This window comes from Hemitrygon akajei, chromosome 4 (genome assembly GCF_048418815.1).
Source record: "Hemitrygon akajei chromosome 4, sHemAka1.3, whole genome shotgun sequence".
NCBI lineage: Eukaryota > Metazoa > Chordata > Chondrichthyes > Myliobatiformes > Dasyatidae > Hemitrygon > Hemitrygon akajei.
In genome coordinates, this window is record NC_133127.1 from 199,888,528 (window position 1) to 199,909,079 (window position 20,552).

The 20,552-nt window shown below is 63.3% G+C and overlaps 1 protein-coding gene across 1 annotated transcript in view; it reads left to right on the top strand.

Moving 5' to 3' along the window:
* The window catches only part of trpc2b (transient receptor potential cation channel subfamily C member 2b), a 102,633-nt gene that overhangs the window by 79,521 nt on the left and 2,560 nt on the right, over positions 1-20,552 (top strand). Inside the window, exon 12 of the mRNA XM_073044422.1 lies at positions 15,417-15,543. Coding sequence (XP_072900523.1) covers positions 15,417-15,543 — 127 coding nt within the window. The remainder of the gene's footprint in view (positions 1-15,416; positions 15,544-20,552) is intronic.

Below are 20,552 nucleotides of genomic sequence, written 5' to 3' on the forward strand. Positions count from 1 at the left end.
TCCCCCTCAACCGAGTCACAGATACACCATCCCCCTCCCCCTCCCCCTCAACCGAGACACAGATATACCCTCCCCCTCCCCTCACCCAGAGACACAGATACACTCCCCACCTCCTCACCCAGAGACACAGATACCCCACCTCCTCACCCAGAGACACAGATACCCCACCCCCTCACCCAGAGACACAGATACCCCCACCTCCTCACCCAGAGACACAGATACACTCCCCACCTCCTCACCCAGAGACACAGACACCCCCACCTCCTCACCCAGAGACACAGACACCCCCACCCCCCTCCCCCTCACCGGAGACACAGATACACTCCCCACCTCCTCACCCAGAGACACAGATACCCCACCTCCTCACCCAGAGACACAGATACACTCCCCACCTCCTCACCCAGAGACACAGATACCCCCACCTCCTCACCCAGAGACACAGATACCCCACCCCCTCACCCAGAGACACACACCCCCACCTCCTCACCCAGAGACACACACCCCCACCTCCTCACCCAGAGACACAGATACACCCTCCCCCTCCCCCTCCCCCACAACTGAGACACAGATACACCCTCCCCCTCCCCTCACCCAGAGACACAGATACACTCCCCACCTCCTCACCCAGAGACACAGATACCCCACCCCCTCACCCAGAGACACAGATACCCCACCCCCTCACCCAGAGACACAGATACACTCCCCACCTCCTCACCCAGAGACACAGATACCCCCACCTCCTCACCCAGAGACACAGATACACTCCCCACCTCCTCACCCAGAGACACAGATACACTCCCCACCTCCTCACCCAGAGACACAGATACCCCCACCTCCTCACCCAGAGACACAGATACCCCCACCTCTTCACCCAGAGACACAGATACCCCACCCCCTCACCCAGAGACACAGATACACTCCCCACCTCCTCACCCAGAGACACAGATACCCCCACCTCCTCACCCAGAGACACAGATACACTCCCCACCTCCTCACCCAGAGACACAGATACCCCCACCTCCTCACCCAGAGACACAGATACACCCTCCCCCTCCCCCTCCCCCACAACTGAGACACAGATACACCCTCCCCCTCCCCTCACCCAGAGACACAGATACACTCCCCACCTCCTCACCCAGAGACACAGATACCCCCACCTCCTCACCCAGAGACACAGATACACTCCCCACCTCCTCACCCAGAGACACAGATACCCCCACCCCCTCACCCAGAGACACAGATACACTCCCCACCTCCTCACCCAGAGACACAGATACCCCCACCCCCTCACCCAGAGACACACACCCCCACCTCCTCACCCAGAGACACAGATACCCCACCCCCTCACCCAGAGACACACACCCCCACCTCCTCACCCAGAGACACACTCCCCACCTCCTCACCCAGAGACACAGATACCCCCACCTCCTCACCCAGAGACACAGATACACTCCCCACCTCCTCACCCAGAGACACAGATACCCCCACCTCCTCACCCAGAGACACAGATACACTCCCCACCTCCTCACCCAGAGACACAGATACCCCACCTCCTCACCCAGAGACACAGATACACTCCCCACCTCCTCACCCAGAGACACAGATACCCCCACCTCCTCACCCAGAGACACAGATACACCCTCCCCCTCCCCTCACCCAGAGACACAGATACACCCTCCCCCTCCCCTCACCCAGAGACACAGATACACTCCCCACCTCCTCACCCAGAGACACAGATACCCCCACCTCCTCACCCAGAGACACAGATACCCCCACCTCCTCACCTAGAGACACAGATACCCCACCCCCTCACCCAGAGACACACACCCCCACCTCCTCACCCAGAGACACAGATACACTCCCCACCTCCTCACCCAGAGACACAGATACCCCACCCCCTCACCCAGAGACACACACCCCCACCTCCTCACCCAGAGACACAGATACCCCACCCCCTCAACCGAGTCACAGATACACCCTCCCCCTCCCCCTCCCCCACAACTGAGACACAGATACACCCTCCCCCTCCCCTCACCCAGAGACACAGATACACTCCCCACCTCCTCACCCAGAGACACAGATACCCCCACCTCCTCACCCAGAGACACAGATACCCCACCCCCTCACCCAGAGACACACACCCCCACCTCCTCACCCAGAGACACAGATACCCCCACCTCCTCACCCAGAGACACAGATACACTCCCCACCTCCTCACCCAGAGACACAGATACCCCACCCCCTCACCCAGAGACACACACCCCCACCTCCTCACCCAGAGACACACTCCCCCACCTCCTCACCCAGAGACACACACCCCCACCTCCTCACCCAGAGACACACTCCCCCACCCTCTCACCCAGAGACACAGATACCCCCACCTCCTCACCCAGAGATACACTCCCCACCCTCTCACCCAGAGACACAGATACACTCCCCACCCCCTCACCAGAGACACAGATACACCCTCCCCCTCCTATCACCCAGAGACACAGATACCCCCACCTCCTCACCCAGAGATACACTCCCCACCCTCTCACCCAGAGACACAGATACACTCCCCACCCCCTCACCAGAGACACAGATACACCCTCCCCCTCAACTGAGACACAGACACCCCCACCCCCTCACCCTCAACCGAGACACAGATATACACTCCCACCCCCCCTCCCCCAGAGTCACAGATACAATCCCCACCTCTTCACCCAGAGACACAGACACCCCCACCCCCTCACCCAGAGACACAGATACACCCTCCCCCTCCCCTCCCCCTCAACCGAGACACAGATATACCCTCCCCCTCCCCTCACCCAGAGATACAGATACCCCACCTCCTCACCCAGAGACACAGATACACTCCCCACCTCCTCACCCAGAGACACAGATACCCCCACCTCCTCACCCAGAGACACAGATACACTCCCCACCTCCTCACCCAGAGACACAGATACCCCCACCTCCTCACCCAGAGACACAGATACACTCCCCACCTCCTCACCCAGAGACACAGATACCCCCACCTCCTCACCCAGAGACACAGATACCCCCACCCCCTCACCCAGAGACACAGATACACTCCCCACCTCCTCACCCAGAGACACAGATACCCCCACCTCCTCACCCAGAGACACAGATACCCCCACCCCCTCACCCAGAGACACAGATACACTCCCCACCTCCTCACCCAGAGACACAGATACCCCCACCTCCTCACCTAGAGACACAGATACCCCACCCCTCACCCAGAGACACACACCCCCACCTCCTCACCCAGAGACACACTCCCCCACCCTCTCACCCAGAGACACAGATACCCCCACCTCCTCACCCAGAGACGCACCCCCCACCCCCTCACCCAGAGATACACTCCCCACCCTCTCACCCAGAGACACAGATACCCCCACCTCCTCACCCAGAGACGCACCCCCCACCCCCTCACCCAGAGATACACTCCCCACCTCCTCACCCAGAGACACACTCCCCACCCCCTCACCCAGAGACACAGATATACCTCCACCTCACCCTGATAGAATTGGGCCACGTTTCACTGCGGCTAATTGTGTGATACCCGGTCAGTGAAGCAGACACAGACCCTCAGCCTTCCCTCCACCATTCCCTCGCCTCGCCCTCCAACAGAGTGGTCCAGCCCGACACAGATCTGAGGTGTTACCCCTCCAACCTGAGGCTTGTGTCAGAATGGCAATTTGCGGCCACCCCTGACGCTGGTGAGAGCACGCTTGGAATATTGTGCTCCGTTCTGGTCACGTCATCATAGGAAATGTTCAGGAGGACACAGAGGGAATTTACCAGGATGGGAGAGCATGTCTTATGAGGAGAGATTAATCGAGCTTTTCTCTTTGGAGTGAAGGAGGATGAGAGGTGCCTTGACAGGGGTGTCTGAGATGTTAAGAGGTATAGATCAAGTGGACAATCAGAGACTTTTTCCCTGGACAGAAATAGTTAATACAAGAGGGAATAATTTTAATGTGATTAGAGGAAAGTATAGGGGGATGTCAGTGGTAGATGTTGCTACACAGAGTGGCAGGTGTGTGGAATTCATCAACGACCCATCAACCCTGACCCATCAACTCTGACCCACCAACTCTGACCCACCAACCCTGACCCACCAACCCTGACCCATCAACCCTGACCCATCAACCCTGACCCATCAACCCTGACCCACCAACCCTGACCCACCAACCCTGACCCATCAACCCTGACCCACCAACCCACGATCCACCAACCCTGACCCACAGCCCTGACCCACCGAATCTGACCCACCGAATCTGACCCACCGAATCTGACCCACCGAATCTGACCCACCGACCCAGACCCACCGACCCAGACCCACCGACCCTGACCCACCGACCCTGACCCACCGACCCAGACGCACAACCCTGACCCACCAACCCAGACCCACCAACCCACCGACCCTGACCCACCGACCCTGACCCACCGACCCTGACCCACCGACCCAGACCCACCGACCCAGACCCTGACCCACCGACCCTGACCCACCGACCCAGACCCACCGACCCTGACCCACCGACCCTGACCCACAGCCCTGACCCACCGAATCTGACCCACCGAATCTGACCCACCGACCCTGACCCTCCGACCCAGACCCACTGACCCTGACCCACCGACCCTGACCCACCAACCCACCGACCCTGATCCACCGACCCTGACCCACCAACCCTGACCCACCGACCCACGATCCACCGACCCACGATCCACCGACCCACGATCCACCAACCCTGACCCACAGCCCTGACCCACCAACCCACAACCCTGACCCACCAACCCTGACCCACAACCCTGACCCACAATCCTGACCCACCGACCCACGATCCACCGACCCTGACCCACCGACCCTGACCCACCGACCCTGACCCACCGACCCTGACCCACCGACCCAGACCCACCGACCCTGACCCACCAACCCTGACCCACCAACCCACAACCCTGACCCACCGACCCTGACCCACCGACCCACGATCCACCAACCCTGACCCACAGCCCTGACCCACCAACCCACAATCCTGACCCACCAACCCTGACCCACCAACCCTGACCCTCAGCCCTGACCCACAACCCTGACCCACAGCCCTGACCCACAGCACTGACCCACAACCCTGACCCACAACCCTGACACACCAACCCTGACCCACCAACCCTGACCCTCAGCCCTGACCCACCGACCCTGACCCACAGCCCTGACCCACCGACCCAGACCCACCGACCCAGACCCACCGACCCAGACACTCCGACCCTGACCCACCGACCATGACCCACCGACCCTGACCCACTGACCCACCGACCCTGACCCACCAACCCACCAACCCTGACCCACCGACCCTGACCCACCGACCCTGACCCACCGACCCACAACCCTGACCCACCGACCCAGACCCACCGACCCACCGACCCTGACCCACCGACCCACCGACCCTGACCCACCGACCCAGACCCACCGACCCACCGACCCAGACCCACCGACCCTGACCCACCGACCCTGACCCACCGACCCAGACCCACCGACCCAGACCCACCGACCCTGACCCACCAACCCACCGACCCACGACCCACCGACCCACGACCCACCGACCCTGACCCACCGACCCTGACCCACAGCCCTGACCCACCGACCCAGACCCACCGACCCAGACCCACCGACCCTGACCCACAGCCCTGACCCACAGCCCTGACCCACCGACCCTGACCCACCGACCCACGACCAACCGACCCACGACCCACCGACCCTGACCCACAGCCCTGACCCACCGACCCTGACCCACCGACCCTGACCCACCGACCCTGACCCACCGACCCTGACCCACCGAATCTGACCCACCGAATCTGACCCACCGACCCTGACCCACCGACCCTGACCCACCGACCCTGACCCACCGACCCTGACCCACCATCCTGACCCACCATCCTGACCCACCAGCCCTGACCCACCAGCCCTGACCCACAACCCTGACCCACCAACCCTGACACACCAACCCTGACCCTCAGCCCTGACCCACCGACCCTGACCCACCGACACACCGACCCACCGACCCAGACCCACCGACCCTGACCCACCGACCCTGACCCACCATCCTGACCCACCAGCCCTGACCCACCAGCCCTGACCCACCAGCCCTGACCCACAACCCTGACCCACAACCCTGACCCACCAACCCTGACACACCAACCCTGACACACCAACCCTGACCCTCAGCCCAGACCCACCAACCCTGACCCACAGCCCTGACCCACCGAATCTGACCCACCAACCCACCAACCCACCGACCCTGACCCACCGACCCTGACCCACAATCCTGACCCACCAACCCACCGACCCTGACCCACCGACCCTGATCCACCGACCCTGACCCACCGACCCTGACCCACCGACCCAGACCCACCGACCCTGACCCACCGACCCTGACCCACCGACCCAGACCCACCGACCCCGACCCACCGACCCCGACCCACCGACCCCGACCCACCGACCCACGACCCACCGACCCACGACCCACCGACCCACCGACCCTGACCCACAGCCCTGACCCACCGACCCAGACCCACCGACCCAGACCCACCAACCCTGACCCACAGCCCTGACCCACCGACCCTGACCCACCGACCCTGACCCACGACCAACCGACCCACGACCCACCGACCCTGACCCACAGCCCTGACCCACCGACCCTGACCCACCGACCCTGACCCACCGAATCTGACCCACCGACCCAGACCCACCGACCCAGACCCACCGACCCTGACCCACCGACCCTGACCCACCGACCCAGACCCACCGACCCCGACCCACCGACCCCGACCCACCGACCCCGACCCACCGACCCACGACCCACCGACCCACGACCCACCGACCCACCGACCCTGACCCACAGCCCTGACCCACCGACCCAGAACCACCGACCCAGACCCACCAACCCTGACCCACAGCCCTGACCCACCGACCCTGACCCACCGACCCTGACCCACGACCAACCGACCCACGACCCACCGACCCTGACCCACAGCCCTGACCCACCGACCCTGACCCACCGACCCTGACCCACCGAATCTGACCCACCGACCCAGACCCACCGACCCTGACCCACCGACCCTGACCCACCGACCCTGACCCACCATCCTGACCCACCGACCCGGACCCACCGACACACCGACCCACCGACCCTGACCCACCAACCCTGACCCACCAACCCTGACCCACCAACCCTGACACACCAACCCTGACACACCAACCCTGACCCTCAGCCCAGACCCACCAACCCTGACCCACAGCCCTGACCCACCGAATCTGACCCACCGACCCACCAACCCACCGACCCTGACCCACAACCCTGACCCACAATCCTGACCCACCAACCCACAACCCTGACCCACCGACCCTGATCCACCAACCCTGACCCACAATCCTGACCCACCGAATCTGACCCACCGACCCACCGACCCTGACCCACCAACCCTGACCCACAGCCCTGACCCACCGAATCTGACCCACCGACCCACCGACCCTGACCCACAGCCCTGACCCACCGAATCTGACCCACCGACCCACCGACCCTGACCCACAACCCTGACCCACAACCCTGACCCACCAACCCACCGACCCTGAACCAAAACCCTGACCCACCGACCCACAACCCTGACCCACCGACCCTGACCCACCGTCCCTGACCCACAATCCTGACCCACCGACCCACGATCCACCGACCCTGACCCACAGCCCTGACCCACCAACCCACAGCCCTGACCCACCAACCCACAACCCTGACCCACCAACCCTGACCCTCAGCCCTGACCCACAACCCTGACCCACCAACCCACAACCCTGACCCACCGACCCTGACCCTCAGCCCTGACCCACCAACCCACAACCCTGACCCACCGACCCTGACCCTCAGCCCTGACCCACCGACCCTGACCCACAGCCCTGACCCACCGACCCTGACCCACAGCCCTGACCCAACGACCCAGACCCACCGACCCTGACCCACCAACCCACGACCCACCGACCCACGACCCACCGACCCACGACCCACCGACCCTGACCCACCGACCCTGACCCACAGCCCTGACCCACAGCCCTGACCCACCGACCCACGACCCACCGACCCACGACCCACCGACTCACGACCCACCGACCCTGACCCACCGACCCACGACCCACCGACCCATGACCCACAGCCCTGACCCACCGACCCTGACCCACCGACCCACCGACCACGACCCACCGACCCTGACCCACCGACCCTGACCCACAGCCCTGACCCACAGCCCTGACCCACCGACCCACGACCCACCGACCCTGACCCACCGACCCAGACCCACCGACCCTGACCCACAGCCCTGACCCACCAACCCTGACCCACAACCCTGACCCACCAACCCTGACACACCAACCCTGACCCTCAGCCCAGACCCACCAACCCTGACCCACAGCCCTGACCCACCGAATCTGACCCACCGACCCACCAACCCACCGACCCTGACCCACAACCCTGACCCACAATCCTGACCCACCAACCCACAACCCTGACCCACCGACCCTGATCCACCAACCCTGACCCACAATCCTGACCCACCGAATCTGACCCACCGACCCACCGACCCTGACCCACCAACCCTGACCCACCGAATCTGACCCACCGACCCACCGACCCTGACCCACAGCCCTGACCCACCGAATCTGACCCACCGACCCACCGACCCTGACCCACAACCCTGACCCACAACCCTGACCCACCAACCCACCGACCCTGACCCACAACCCTGACCCACCGACCCACAACCCTGACCCACCGACCCTGACCCACCGTCCCTGACCCACAATCCTGACCCACCGACCCACGATCCACCGACCCTGACCCACAGCCCTGACCCACCAACCCACAGCCCTGACCCACCGACCCTGACCCTCAGCCCTGACCCACCAACCCACAACCCTGACCCACCGACCCTGACCCTCAGCCCTGACCCACCAACCCACCGACCCTGACCCACCGTCCCTGACCCACAATCCTGACCCACCGACCCACGATCCACCGACCCTGACCCACAGCCCTGACCCACCAACCCACAACCCTGACCCACCGACCCTGACCCTCAGCCCTGACCCACCAACCCACAACCCTGACCCACCGACCCTGACCCTCAGCCCTGACCCACCAACCCACAACCCTGACCCACCGACCCTGACCCTCAGCCCTGACCCACCGACCCTGACCCACAGCCCTGACCCACCGACCCTGACCCACAGCCCTGACCCAACGACCCAGACCCACCGACCCTGACCCACCAACCCACGACCCACCGACCCACGACCCACCGACCCACGACCCACCGACCCTGACCCACCGACCCTGACCCACAGCCCTGACCCACAGCCCTGACCCACCGACCCACGACCCACCGACCCACGACCCACCGACCCACGACCCACCGACCCTGACCCACCGACCCACGACCCACCGACCCACGACCCACAGCCCTGACCCACCGACCCTGACCCACCGACCCTGACCCACCGACCCACCGACCCTGACCCACCGACCCACCGACCACGACCCACCGACCCTGACCCACCGACCCTGACCCACAGCCCTGACCCACAGCCCTGACCCACCGACCCATGACCCACCGACCCTGACCCACCGACCCAGACCCACCGACCCTGACCCACCAACCCACAACCCTGACCCACCGACCCTGACCCTCAGCCCTGACCCACAATCCTGACCCACCGACCCACGATCCACCGACCCTGACCCACAGCCCTGACCCACCAACCCACAACCCTGACCCACCGACCCTGACCCTCAGCCCTGACCCACCAACCCACAACCCTGACCCACCGACCCTGACCCTCAGCCCTGACCCACCGACCCTGACCCACAATCCTGACCCACCAACCCACAACCCTGACCCACCGACCCTGATCCACCAACCCTGACCCACAATCCTGACCCACCGAATCTGACCCACCGACCCACCGACCCTGACCCACCAACCCTGACCCACAGCCCTGACCCACCGAATCTGACCCACCGACCCACCGACCCTGACCCACAGCCCTGACCCACCGAATCTGACCCACCGACCCACCGACCCTGACCCACAACCCTGACCCACAACCCTGACCCACCAACCCACCGACCCTGACCCACAACCCTGACCCACCGACCCACAACCCTGACCCACCGACCCTGACCCAACGTCCCTGACCCACAATCCTGACCCACCGACCCACGATCCACCGACCCTGACCCACAGCCCTGACCCACCAACCCACAGCCCTGACCCACCGACCCTGACCCTCAGCCCTGACCCACCAACCCACAACCCTGACCCACCGACCCTGACCCTCAGCCCTGACCCACCAACCCACCGACCCTGACCCACCGTCCCTGACCCACAATCCTGACCCACCGACCCACGATCCACCGACCCTGACCCACAGCCCTGACCCACCAACCCACAACCCTGACCCACCGACCCTGACCCTCAGCCCTGACCCACCAACCCACAACCCTGACCCACCGACCCTGACCCTCAGCCCTGACCCACCGACCCTGACCCACAGCCCTGACCCACCGACCCTGACCCACAGCCCTGACCCAACGACCCAGACCCACCGACCCTGACCCACCAACCCACGACCCACCGACCCACGACCCACCGACCCACGACCCACCGACCCTGACCCACCGACCCTGACCCACAGCCCTGACCCACAGCCCTGACCCACCGACCCACGACCCACCGACCCACGACCCACCGACCCACGACCCACCGACCCTGACCCACCGACCCACGACCCACCGACCCATGACCCACAGCCCTGACCCACCGACCCTGACCCACCGACCCTGACCCACCGACCCACCGACCACGACCCACCGACCCTGACCCACCGACCCTGACCCACAGCCCTGACCCACAGCCCTGACCCACCGACCCATGACCCACCGACCCTGACCCACCGACCCAGACCCACCGACCCTGACCCACAGCCCTGACCCACCAACCCACAACCCTGACCCACCGACCCTGACCCTCAGCCCTGACCCACAATCCTGACCCACCGACCCACGATCCACCGACCCTGACCCACAGCCCTGACCCACCAACCCACAACCCTGACCCACCGACCCTGACCCTCAGCCCTGACCCACCAACCCACAACCCTGACCCACCGACCCTGACCCTCAGCCCTGACCCACCGACCCTGACCCACAATCCTGACCCACCAACCCACAACCCTGACCCACCGACCCTGATCCACCAACCCTGACCCACAATCCTGACCCACCGAATCTGACCCACCGACCCACCGACCCTGACCCACCAACCCTGACCCACAGCCCTGACCCACCGAATCTGACCCACCGACCCACCGACCCTGACCCACAGCCCTGACCCACCGAATCTGACCCACCGACCCACCGACCCTGACCCACAACCCTGACCCACAACCCTGACCCACCAACCCACCGACCCTGACCCACAACCCTGACCCACCGACCCACAACCCTGACCCACCGACCCTGACCCAACGTCCCTGACCCACAATCCTGACCCACCGACCCACGATCCACCGACCCTGACCCACAGCCCTGACCCACCAACCCACAGCCCTGACCCACCGACCCTGACCCTCAGCCCTGACCCACCAACCCACAACCCTGACCCACCGACCCTGACCCTCAGCCCTGACCCACCAACCCACCGACCCTGACCCACCGTCCCTGACCCACAATCCTGACCCACCGACCCACGATCCACCGACCCTGACCCACAGCCCTGACCCACCAACCCACAACCCTGACCCACCGACCCTGACCCTCAGCCCTGACCCACCAACCCACAACCCTGACCCACCGACCCTGACCCTCAGCCCTGACCCACCGACCCTGACCCACAGCCCTGACCCACCGACCCTGACCCACAGCCCTGACCCAACGACCCAGACCCACCGACCCTGACCCACCGACCCACGACCCACCGACCCACGACCCACCGACCCTGACCCACCGACCCTGACCCACAGCCCTGACCCACAGCCCTGACCCACAGCCCTGACCCACCGACCCACGACCCACCGACCCACGACCCACCGACCCACGACCCACCGACCCTGACCCACCGACCCACGACCCACCGACCCACGACCCACAGCCCTGACCCACCGACCCTGACCCACCGACCCTGACCCACCGACCCTGACCCACGACCCTGACCCACAGCCCTGACCCACAGCCCTGACCCACCGACCCACGACCCACCGACCCTGACCCACCGACCCAGACCCACCGACCCTGACCCACAGCCCTGACCCACCAACCCTGACCCACAACCCTGACCCACCAACCCTGACACACCAACCCTGACACACCAACCCTGACCCTCAGCCCAGACCCACCAACCCTGACCCACAGCCCTGACCCACCGAATCTGACCCACCGACCCACCAACCCACCGACCCTGACCCACAACCCTGACCCACAATCCTGACCCACCAACCCACAACCCTGACCCACCGACCCTGATCCACCAACCCTGACCCACAATCCTGACCCACCGAATCTGACCCACCGACCCACCGACCCTGACCCACCAACCCTGACCCACAGCCCTGACCCACCGAATCTGACCCACCGACCCACCGACCCTGACCCACAGCCCTGACCCACCGAATCTGACCCACCGACCCACCGACCCTGACCCACAACCCTGACCCACAACCCTGACCCACCAACCCACCGACCCTGACCCACAACCCTGACCCACCGACCCACAACCCTGACCCACCGACCCTGACCCACCGTCCCTGACCCACAATCCTGACCCACCGACCCACGATCCACCGACCCTGACCCACAGCCCTGACCCACCAACCCACAGCCCTGACCCACCGACCCTGACCCTCAGCCCTGACCCACCAACCCACAACCCTGACCCACCAACCCTGACCCACCAACCCTGACCCTCAGCCCTGACCCACAACCCTGACCCACCAACCCACAACCCTGACCCACCGACCCTGACCCTCAGCCCTGACCCACCAACCCACAACCCTGACCCACCGACCCTGACCCTCAGCCCTGACCCACCGACCCTGACCCTCAGCCCTGACCCACCGACCCTGACCCACAGCCCTGACCCACCGACCCTGACCCACAGCCCTGACCCAACGACCCAGACCCACCGACCCTGACCCACCGACCCACGACCCACCGACCCACGACCCACCGACCCACGACCCACCGACCCTGACCCACCGACCCTGACCCACAGCCCTGACCCACAGCCCTGACCCACCGACCCACGACCCACCGACCCACGACCCACCGACCCTGACCCACCGACCCACGACCCACCGACCCATGACCCACAGCCCTGACCCACAGCCCTGACCCACCGACCCTGACCCACCGACCCTGACCCACCGACCCACCGACCACGACCCACCGACCCTGACCCACCGACCCTGACCCACAGCCCTGACCCACCGACCCACGACCCACCGACCCTGACCCACCGACCCAGACCCACCGACCCTGACCCACAGCCCTGACCCACAGCCCTGACCCACCGAATCTGACCCACCGACCCACCGACCCTGACCCACGACCCTGATCCACAACCCTGACCCACCAACCCACAACCCTGACCCATCGACCCTGACCCACCAACCCTGACCCACAATCCTGACCCACCAAATCTGACCCACCGACCCACCGACCCTGACCCACCAACCCTGACCCACAGCCCTGACCCACCGAATCTGACCCACCGACCCACCGACCCTGACCCACCAACCCTGACCCACAGCCCTGACCCACCGAATCTGACCCACCGACCCACCGACCCTGACCCACAACCCTGACCCACCAACCCACAACCCTGACCCACCGACCCTGACCCACCGACCCTGACCCACAGCCCTGACCCACCGACCCTGACCCACCGACCCTGACCCACCGACCCTGACCCACCGACCCAGACCCACCGACCCTGACCCACAATCCTGACCCACCGACCCACGATCCACTGACCCACGATCCACCAACCCTGACCCACAGCCCTGACCCACCAACCCACAACCCTGACCCACCAACCCTGACCCACAACCCTGACCCACAGCCCTGACCCACAGCCCTGACCCACAACCCTGACCCACCGACCCTGACCCTCAGCCCTGACCCACCGACCCAGACCCACCGACCCAGACCCACCGACCCTGACCCACCGACCCACGACCCACCGACCCTGACCCACCGACCCTGACCCACCGACCCTGACCCACAGCCCTGACCCACCGACCCTGACCCACAGCCCTGACCCACCGACCCACGACCCACCAACCCACGACCCACCAACCCTGACCCTCAGCCCTGATCCACCGACCCTGATCCACCGACCCTGACCCACCGACCCTGACCCACCGACCCTGACCCACCGACCCACCGACCCTGACCCACCGACCCTGACCCACAGCCCTGACCCACCGACCCTGACCCACCGACCCTGACCCACAGCCCTGACCCACAGCCCTGACCCACCGACCCACGACCCACCAACCCACGACCCACCAACCCTGACCCTCAGCCCTGATCCACCGACCCTGATCCACCGACCCAGACCCACCGACCCAGACCCACCGACCCTGACCCACCGACCCACGACCCACCGACCCAGACCCACCGACCCTGACCCACCGACCCTGACCCACCGACCCTGACCCACAGCCCTTACCCACAGCCCTGACCCACAGCCCTGACCCACCGACCCTGACCCACCGACCCTGACCCACAGCCCTGACCCACCGACCCAGACCCACCAACCCTGACCCACAACCCTGACCCACCAACCCACGACCCTGACCCACCGACCCTGACCCACCGACCCAGACCCACCGACCCTGACCCACCGACCCACGACCCTGACCCACCGACCCACAACACACACGGTCACGGGGAAAACGTACAAATTCCTTAGAGACAGTGGCGGGAATTGAACCTGGATCACTGGTGCTGAGAAGTGTTCTGCTGGCCGCTGCACTTCTGGAGTGACACCTACGTAGGCAGGGCACAGAGCGACATGGTCCTGTGGGCAAATGGAACGGTCAGCATGGCGTGGTGGGCTGAACGGCCTCAGTTGTACTGTCCCTCCCTCCCCTGGATGTTGACAGGTCCCGTCTCTCCTGGTGCACCCAAACCCCTGCGAAGCTTGGGGAATGTGATGGGTGAGGGGTGGAATTGAGGGAACGGGGGGGGAGTGAGAGGAGGGTGTGGGTGTGTGGGAGTGATGCTGGGTGGGTTTGAGTTGGGCTCGGTGCAATTGAGGATGCAGGCAGACCGGGGTACAGGCTAACGCTCCCGTTCCCGTTTCAGGTGAACTCGGGTGCGGGTGGGACCCAGGCAGAGGGTCGCGAGGCCTATCGTTTACAGGTGATCAAAACCCTGGTGCAGAGGTACATCGAGACGTCCCGGCAAGAGTTTGCGGAGAAGCAGAGGAAAGGTGAGGACTCGACCCCGTGCTGCCCACCCAAAACCGGCCCCCGACTCTGGACACCTTGGCCACTTGGCCTGTCCGCCTTCCTCACCCAAACTCGCTTACCTCTGTTCACTGAGGGAGCTCCGTGCAGTGGGAGGGGGTACTGTGGGAGCTCTGTGCTGTTGGAGGGGGTACTGAGGGAGCACTGTGCTGTGGGAGGGGGTACTGAGGGAGCTCTGTGCAGTGGGAGGGGGTACTGTGGGAGCACTGTGCTGTTGGAGGGGGTACTGAGGGAGCTCCGTGCTGTTGGAGGGGGTACTGTGGGAGCACTGTGCTGTGGGAGGGGGTACTGAGGGAGCTCTGTGCTGTGGGAGGGGGTACTGAGGGAGCTCTGTGCTGTGGGAGGGGGTACTGTGGGAGCTCTGTGCAGTGGGAGGGGGTACTGTGGAAGAACTGTGCTGTGGGAGGGAGTACTGTGGGAGCATTATGGTGTGGGAGGGGGTACTGAGGGGGATCCGTGCTGTGGGAGGGGTTACTGAGGGAGCTCCGTGCTGTTGGAGGGGGTACTGTGGAAGCACTGTGCTGTGGGAGGGGGTACTGAGGGAGCTCCGTGCTGTGGGAGGGGGTACTGTGGGAGCACTATGCAGTGGGAGGGGGTACTGAGGGAGCTCCGTGCTGTGGGAGGGGGTGCTGAGGGAGCACTGTGCAGTGGGAGGGGGTACTGTGGGAGCACTGTGCTGTGGGAGGGGGTACTGAGGGAGCTCCGTGCAGTGGGAGGGGGTACTGAGGGAGATCCGTGCAGTGGGAGGGGGTACTGTGGGAGCACTGTGCTGTGGGAGGGGGTACTGAGGGAGATCCGTGCTGTGGGAGGGGGTACTGAGGGAGATCCGTGCAGTGGGAGGGGTTACTGTGGGAGCACAGTGCTGTGGGAGGGGGTACTGTGGGAGCACTGTGCTGTGGGAGGGGGTACTGAGGGAGCTCTGTGCAGTGGGAGGGGGTACTGAGGGAGCTCTGTGCTGTGGGAGGGGGTACTGAGGGAGCTCCGTGCTGTGGGAGGGGGTACTGAGGGAGCACTGTGCTGTGGGAGGGGGTACTGAGGGAGCACTGTGCAGTGGGAGGGGGTACTGAGGGAGCATTATGGTGTGGGAGGGGGTACTGTGGGAGCACTGTGCTGTGGGAGGGGGTACTGAGGGAGCATTATGGTGTGGGAGGGGGTACTGTGGGAGCTCCGTGCTGTGGGAGGGGGTACTGAGGGAGCACTGTGCTGTGGGAGGGGGTACTGAGGGAGCTCCGTGCAGTGGGAGGGGGTACTGTGGGAGCACTGTGCTGTGGGAGGGGGTACTGTGGGAGCACTGTGCTGTGGGAGGGGGTACTGTGGGAGCTCCGTGCAGTGGGAGGGGGTACTGTGGGAGCATTGTGCAGTGGGAGGGGGTACTGTGGGAGCATTATGGTGTGGGAGGGGGTACTGTGGGAGCTCCGTGCAGTGGGAGGGGGTACTGTGGGAGCACTGTGCAGTGGGAGGGGGTACTGAGGGAGCTCCGTGCAGTGGGAGGGGGTACTGAGTGAACTCCGTGCAGTGGGAGGGGGTACTGAGGGAGCACTGTGCAGTGGGAGGGGGTACTGTGGGAGCTCCGTGCAGTGGGAGGGGGTACTGAGGGAGCACTGTGCAGTGGGAGGGGGTACTGAGGGAGCACTGTGCAGTGGGAGGGGGTACTGTGGGAGCTCCGTGCAGTGGGAGGGGGTACTGAGGGAGCACTGTGCTGTGGGAGGGGGTACTGTGGGAGCTCCGTGCAGTGGGAGGGGGTACTGTGGGAGCTCTGTGCAGTGGGAGGGGGTACTGTGGGAGCACCGTGCTGTGGGAGGGGGTACTGAGGGAGCTCCGTGCTGTGGGAGGGGGTACTGTGGGAGCTCCGTGCTGTGGGAGGGGGTACTGTGGGAGCTCCGTGCAGTGGGAGGGGGTACTGAGGGAGCACTGTGCAGTGGGAGGGGTTACTGAGGGAGCACTGTGCAGTGGGAGGGGTTACTGAGGGAGCACTGTACAGTGGGAGGGGGTACTGAGGGAGCTCCGTGCAGTGGGAGGGGGTACTGAGGGAGCACTGTGCAGTGGGAGGGGTTACTGAGGGAGCACTGTACAGTGGGAGGGGGTACTGTGGGAGCTCCGTGCAGTGGGAGGGGGTACTGAGGGAGCACTGTGCAGTGGGAGGGGGTACTGAGGGAGCACTGTACAGTGGGAGGGGGTACTGTGGGAGCTCCGTGCAGTGGGAGGGGGTACTGAGGGAGATCCGTGCAGTGGGAGGGGGTACTGAGGGAGCACTGTGCAGTGGGAGGGGGTACTGAGGGAGCACTGTACAGTGGGAGGGGGTACTGTGGGAGCTCCGTGCAGTGGGAGGGGTTACTGAGGGAGCACTGTGCAGTGGGAGGGGTTACTGAGGGAGCACTGTACAGTGGGAGGGGGTACTGAGGGAGCTCCGTGCAGTGGGAGGGGGTACTGAGGGAGCACTGTGCAGTGGGAGGGGGTACTGAGGGAGCACTGTGCAGTGGGAGGGGGTACTGAGGGAGCACTGTACAGTGGGAGGGGGTACTGAGGGAGCTCCGTGCAGTGGGAGGGGGTACTGAGGGAGCTCCGTGCAGTGGGAGGGGTTACTGAGGGAGCACTGTGCAGTGGGAGGGGTTACTGAGGGAGCACTGTACAGTGGGAGGGGGTACTGAGGGAGCACTGTACAGTGGGAGGGGGTACTGAGGGAGCTCCGTGCAGTGGGAGGGGTTACTGAGGGAGCACTGTGCAGTGGGAGGGGTTACTGAGGGAGCACTGTACAGTGGGAGGGGGTACTGTGGGAGCATTATGGTGTGGGAGGGGGTACTGTGGGAGCTCCGTGCAGTGGGAGGGGATACTGAGGGAGCTCCGTGCTGTTGGAGGGGGTACTGTGGGAGCATTATGGTGTGGGAGGGGGTACTGTGGGAGCTCCGTGCAGTGGGAGGGGTTACTGAGGGAGCTCCGTGCAGTGGGAGGGGGTACTGTGGGAGCTCCGTGCAGTGGGAGGGGGTACTGAGTGAGCTCCATGCAGTGGGAGGGGGTACTGAGGGAGCACTGTGCTGTGGGAGGGGGTACTGAGGGAGCTCCGTGCAGTGGGAGGGGGTACTGAGGGTGCTCCGTGCTGTTGGAGGGGGTACTGTGGGAGCATTATGGTGTGGGAGGGGTTACTGAGGGAGCACTGTGCAGTGGGAGGGGTTACTGAGGGAGCACTGTGCAGTGGGAGGGGTTACATAAGACATAGGATCAGGAGTCGGCCAACTGGCCCATCGAGCCTGCTCCACTGTTCAATAAGATCATGGCTGATCTGACCATGGACTCATCTCCATCTACCTGCCTTTCCCCCATAACCCTTAATTCCCCTACTATGTAAAAATCTATCCAAACTTCTCTTAAATATATCTACTGATGTAGCCTCCACTGCTTCACTGGGCAGAGAATTCCACAGATTCACCACTCTCTGGGAAAAGCAGTTCCTCCTCATCTCCGTCCTAAATCTACTCCCCTGAATCGAGGCAATGTCCCCTAGTTCTAGTCTCACCTACCAGTGGAAACAACTTTCCTGCCTCTATCTTATCTATCCCTTTCATAATTTTTAATGTTTCTATAAGATCTCCTCTCATTCTTCTGAATTCCAGCAAGTACAGTCCCAGGCGACTCAATCACTCCCCATAGTCTAACTCCCTCATCTCTGGACTCAACCTGGTGAACCTCCTCTGCACCGCCTCCAAAGCCAGTATATCCTTCCTCACGTGTGGAGGCCAGAACTACACTCAGTACTCCAGATGTAGCCTCACCAGTAACCTGTATAGTTGCAGCATAACCTCCCTGCTCTTAAATTCAATCCCTGTAGCAATGAAGGCCAACATCCCATTTGCCATCTTGATAGCCTGCTGCACCTGCAAACCAACCTTCTGTGATTCATACACAAGCACTCCCAAGTCCCAATGCACAGCAGCAGGCTGCAACCTTTTACCTTGTGCTAACACGGTTTTAAGGTGCTTAGAAGTAGGTGCAAAGGGGATGTCAGGGGTAAGTTTTTCACACAGAGAGTAGTGGGGGTGTGGAATGCATTGTCATCGACAGTGGTGGAGGTGGATACAATAGGGTCTTTTAAGAGTCTCTTAGGTAGGTACATGGAGCTTAGAAAAATACCGTAGGGACATTCTAGGTACCGTAGTTTCTAGGTTACACGGTTGCACCATGTAGGCTGAAGGGCCTGTAATGTGCTGTAGATTTCTATATTCTATTTAAATAATAATCTGCTCTTCCATTTTTCCTTTCAAAGTGGATGACCTTGCATTTACCAACATTGTACTCCATCTGTCAGACACCTTCCCACACACTTAACCGATCTATGTCTCTCTGCAGATTCTCCACATCTTCTGCACAATTTCCTTTTCCACTCAATTTAGTATCATCAGCAAACTTCGAGACACTGCACTCGGTCCCCTCTTCCAGACCGTTAATGTATATGGTGAACAGTTGCGGGCCCAGCACCGACCCCTGCGATACACCGCTCACCACTGATTGCCAACCAGAGTAACACCCATGTATCCCAACTCTCTGCTTTCCGTTAGTTAACCAATCCCCTATCCATGCTAATACATCACCCCAACTCTATCCATCCTTATCTTATGGATAAATCTTTTATGTGGCGCCTTATCGAACACCTTCTGGAAATCCCAGTAAATAACGTCCGTCTCTTCCCTTCTATCCACTGCGCTCGTTATATCCTCAAATAACGCCAGTAAGTCTGTCAAACAGGAGCTGCCTTTGCTGAATCCATGCTGCATCTGCCTGACGGATCCATTTCTTTCCAGATGCCTCACTATTTCTTCTTTACTGATAGCTTCAAGCATTTTCCCAACTACAGGTGTTAAAGTAACTGGCCTATAGTTACCTGAGGGAGGTATCGAGGGAACGCCATGTTGTAGGAGGGGTACTGAGGGGACGCTGTAGAGTGGGGGGAGGGTTACTGAGGGAACGCCACACAGTGGAG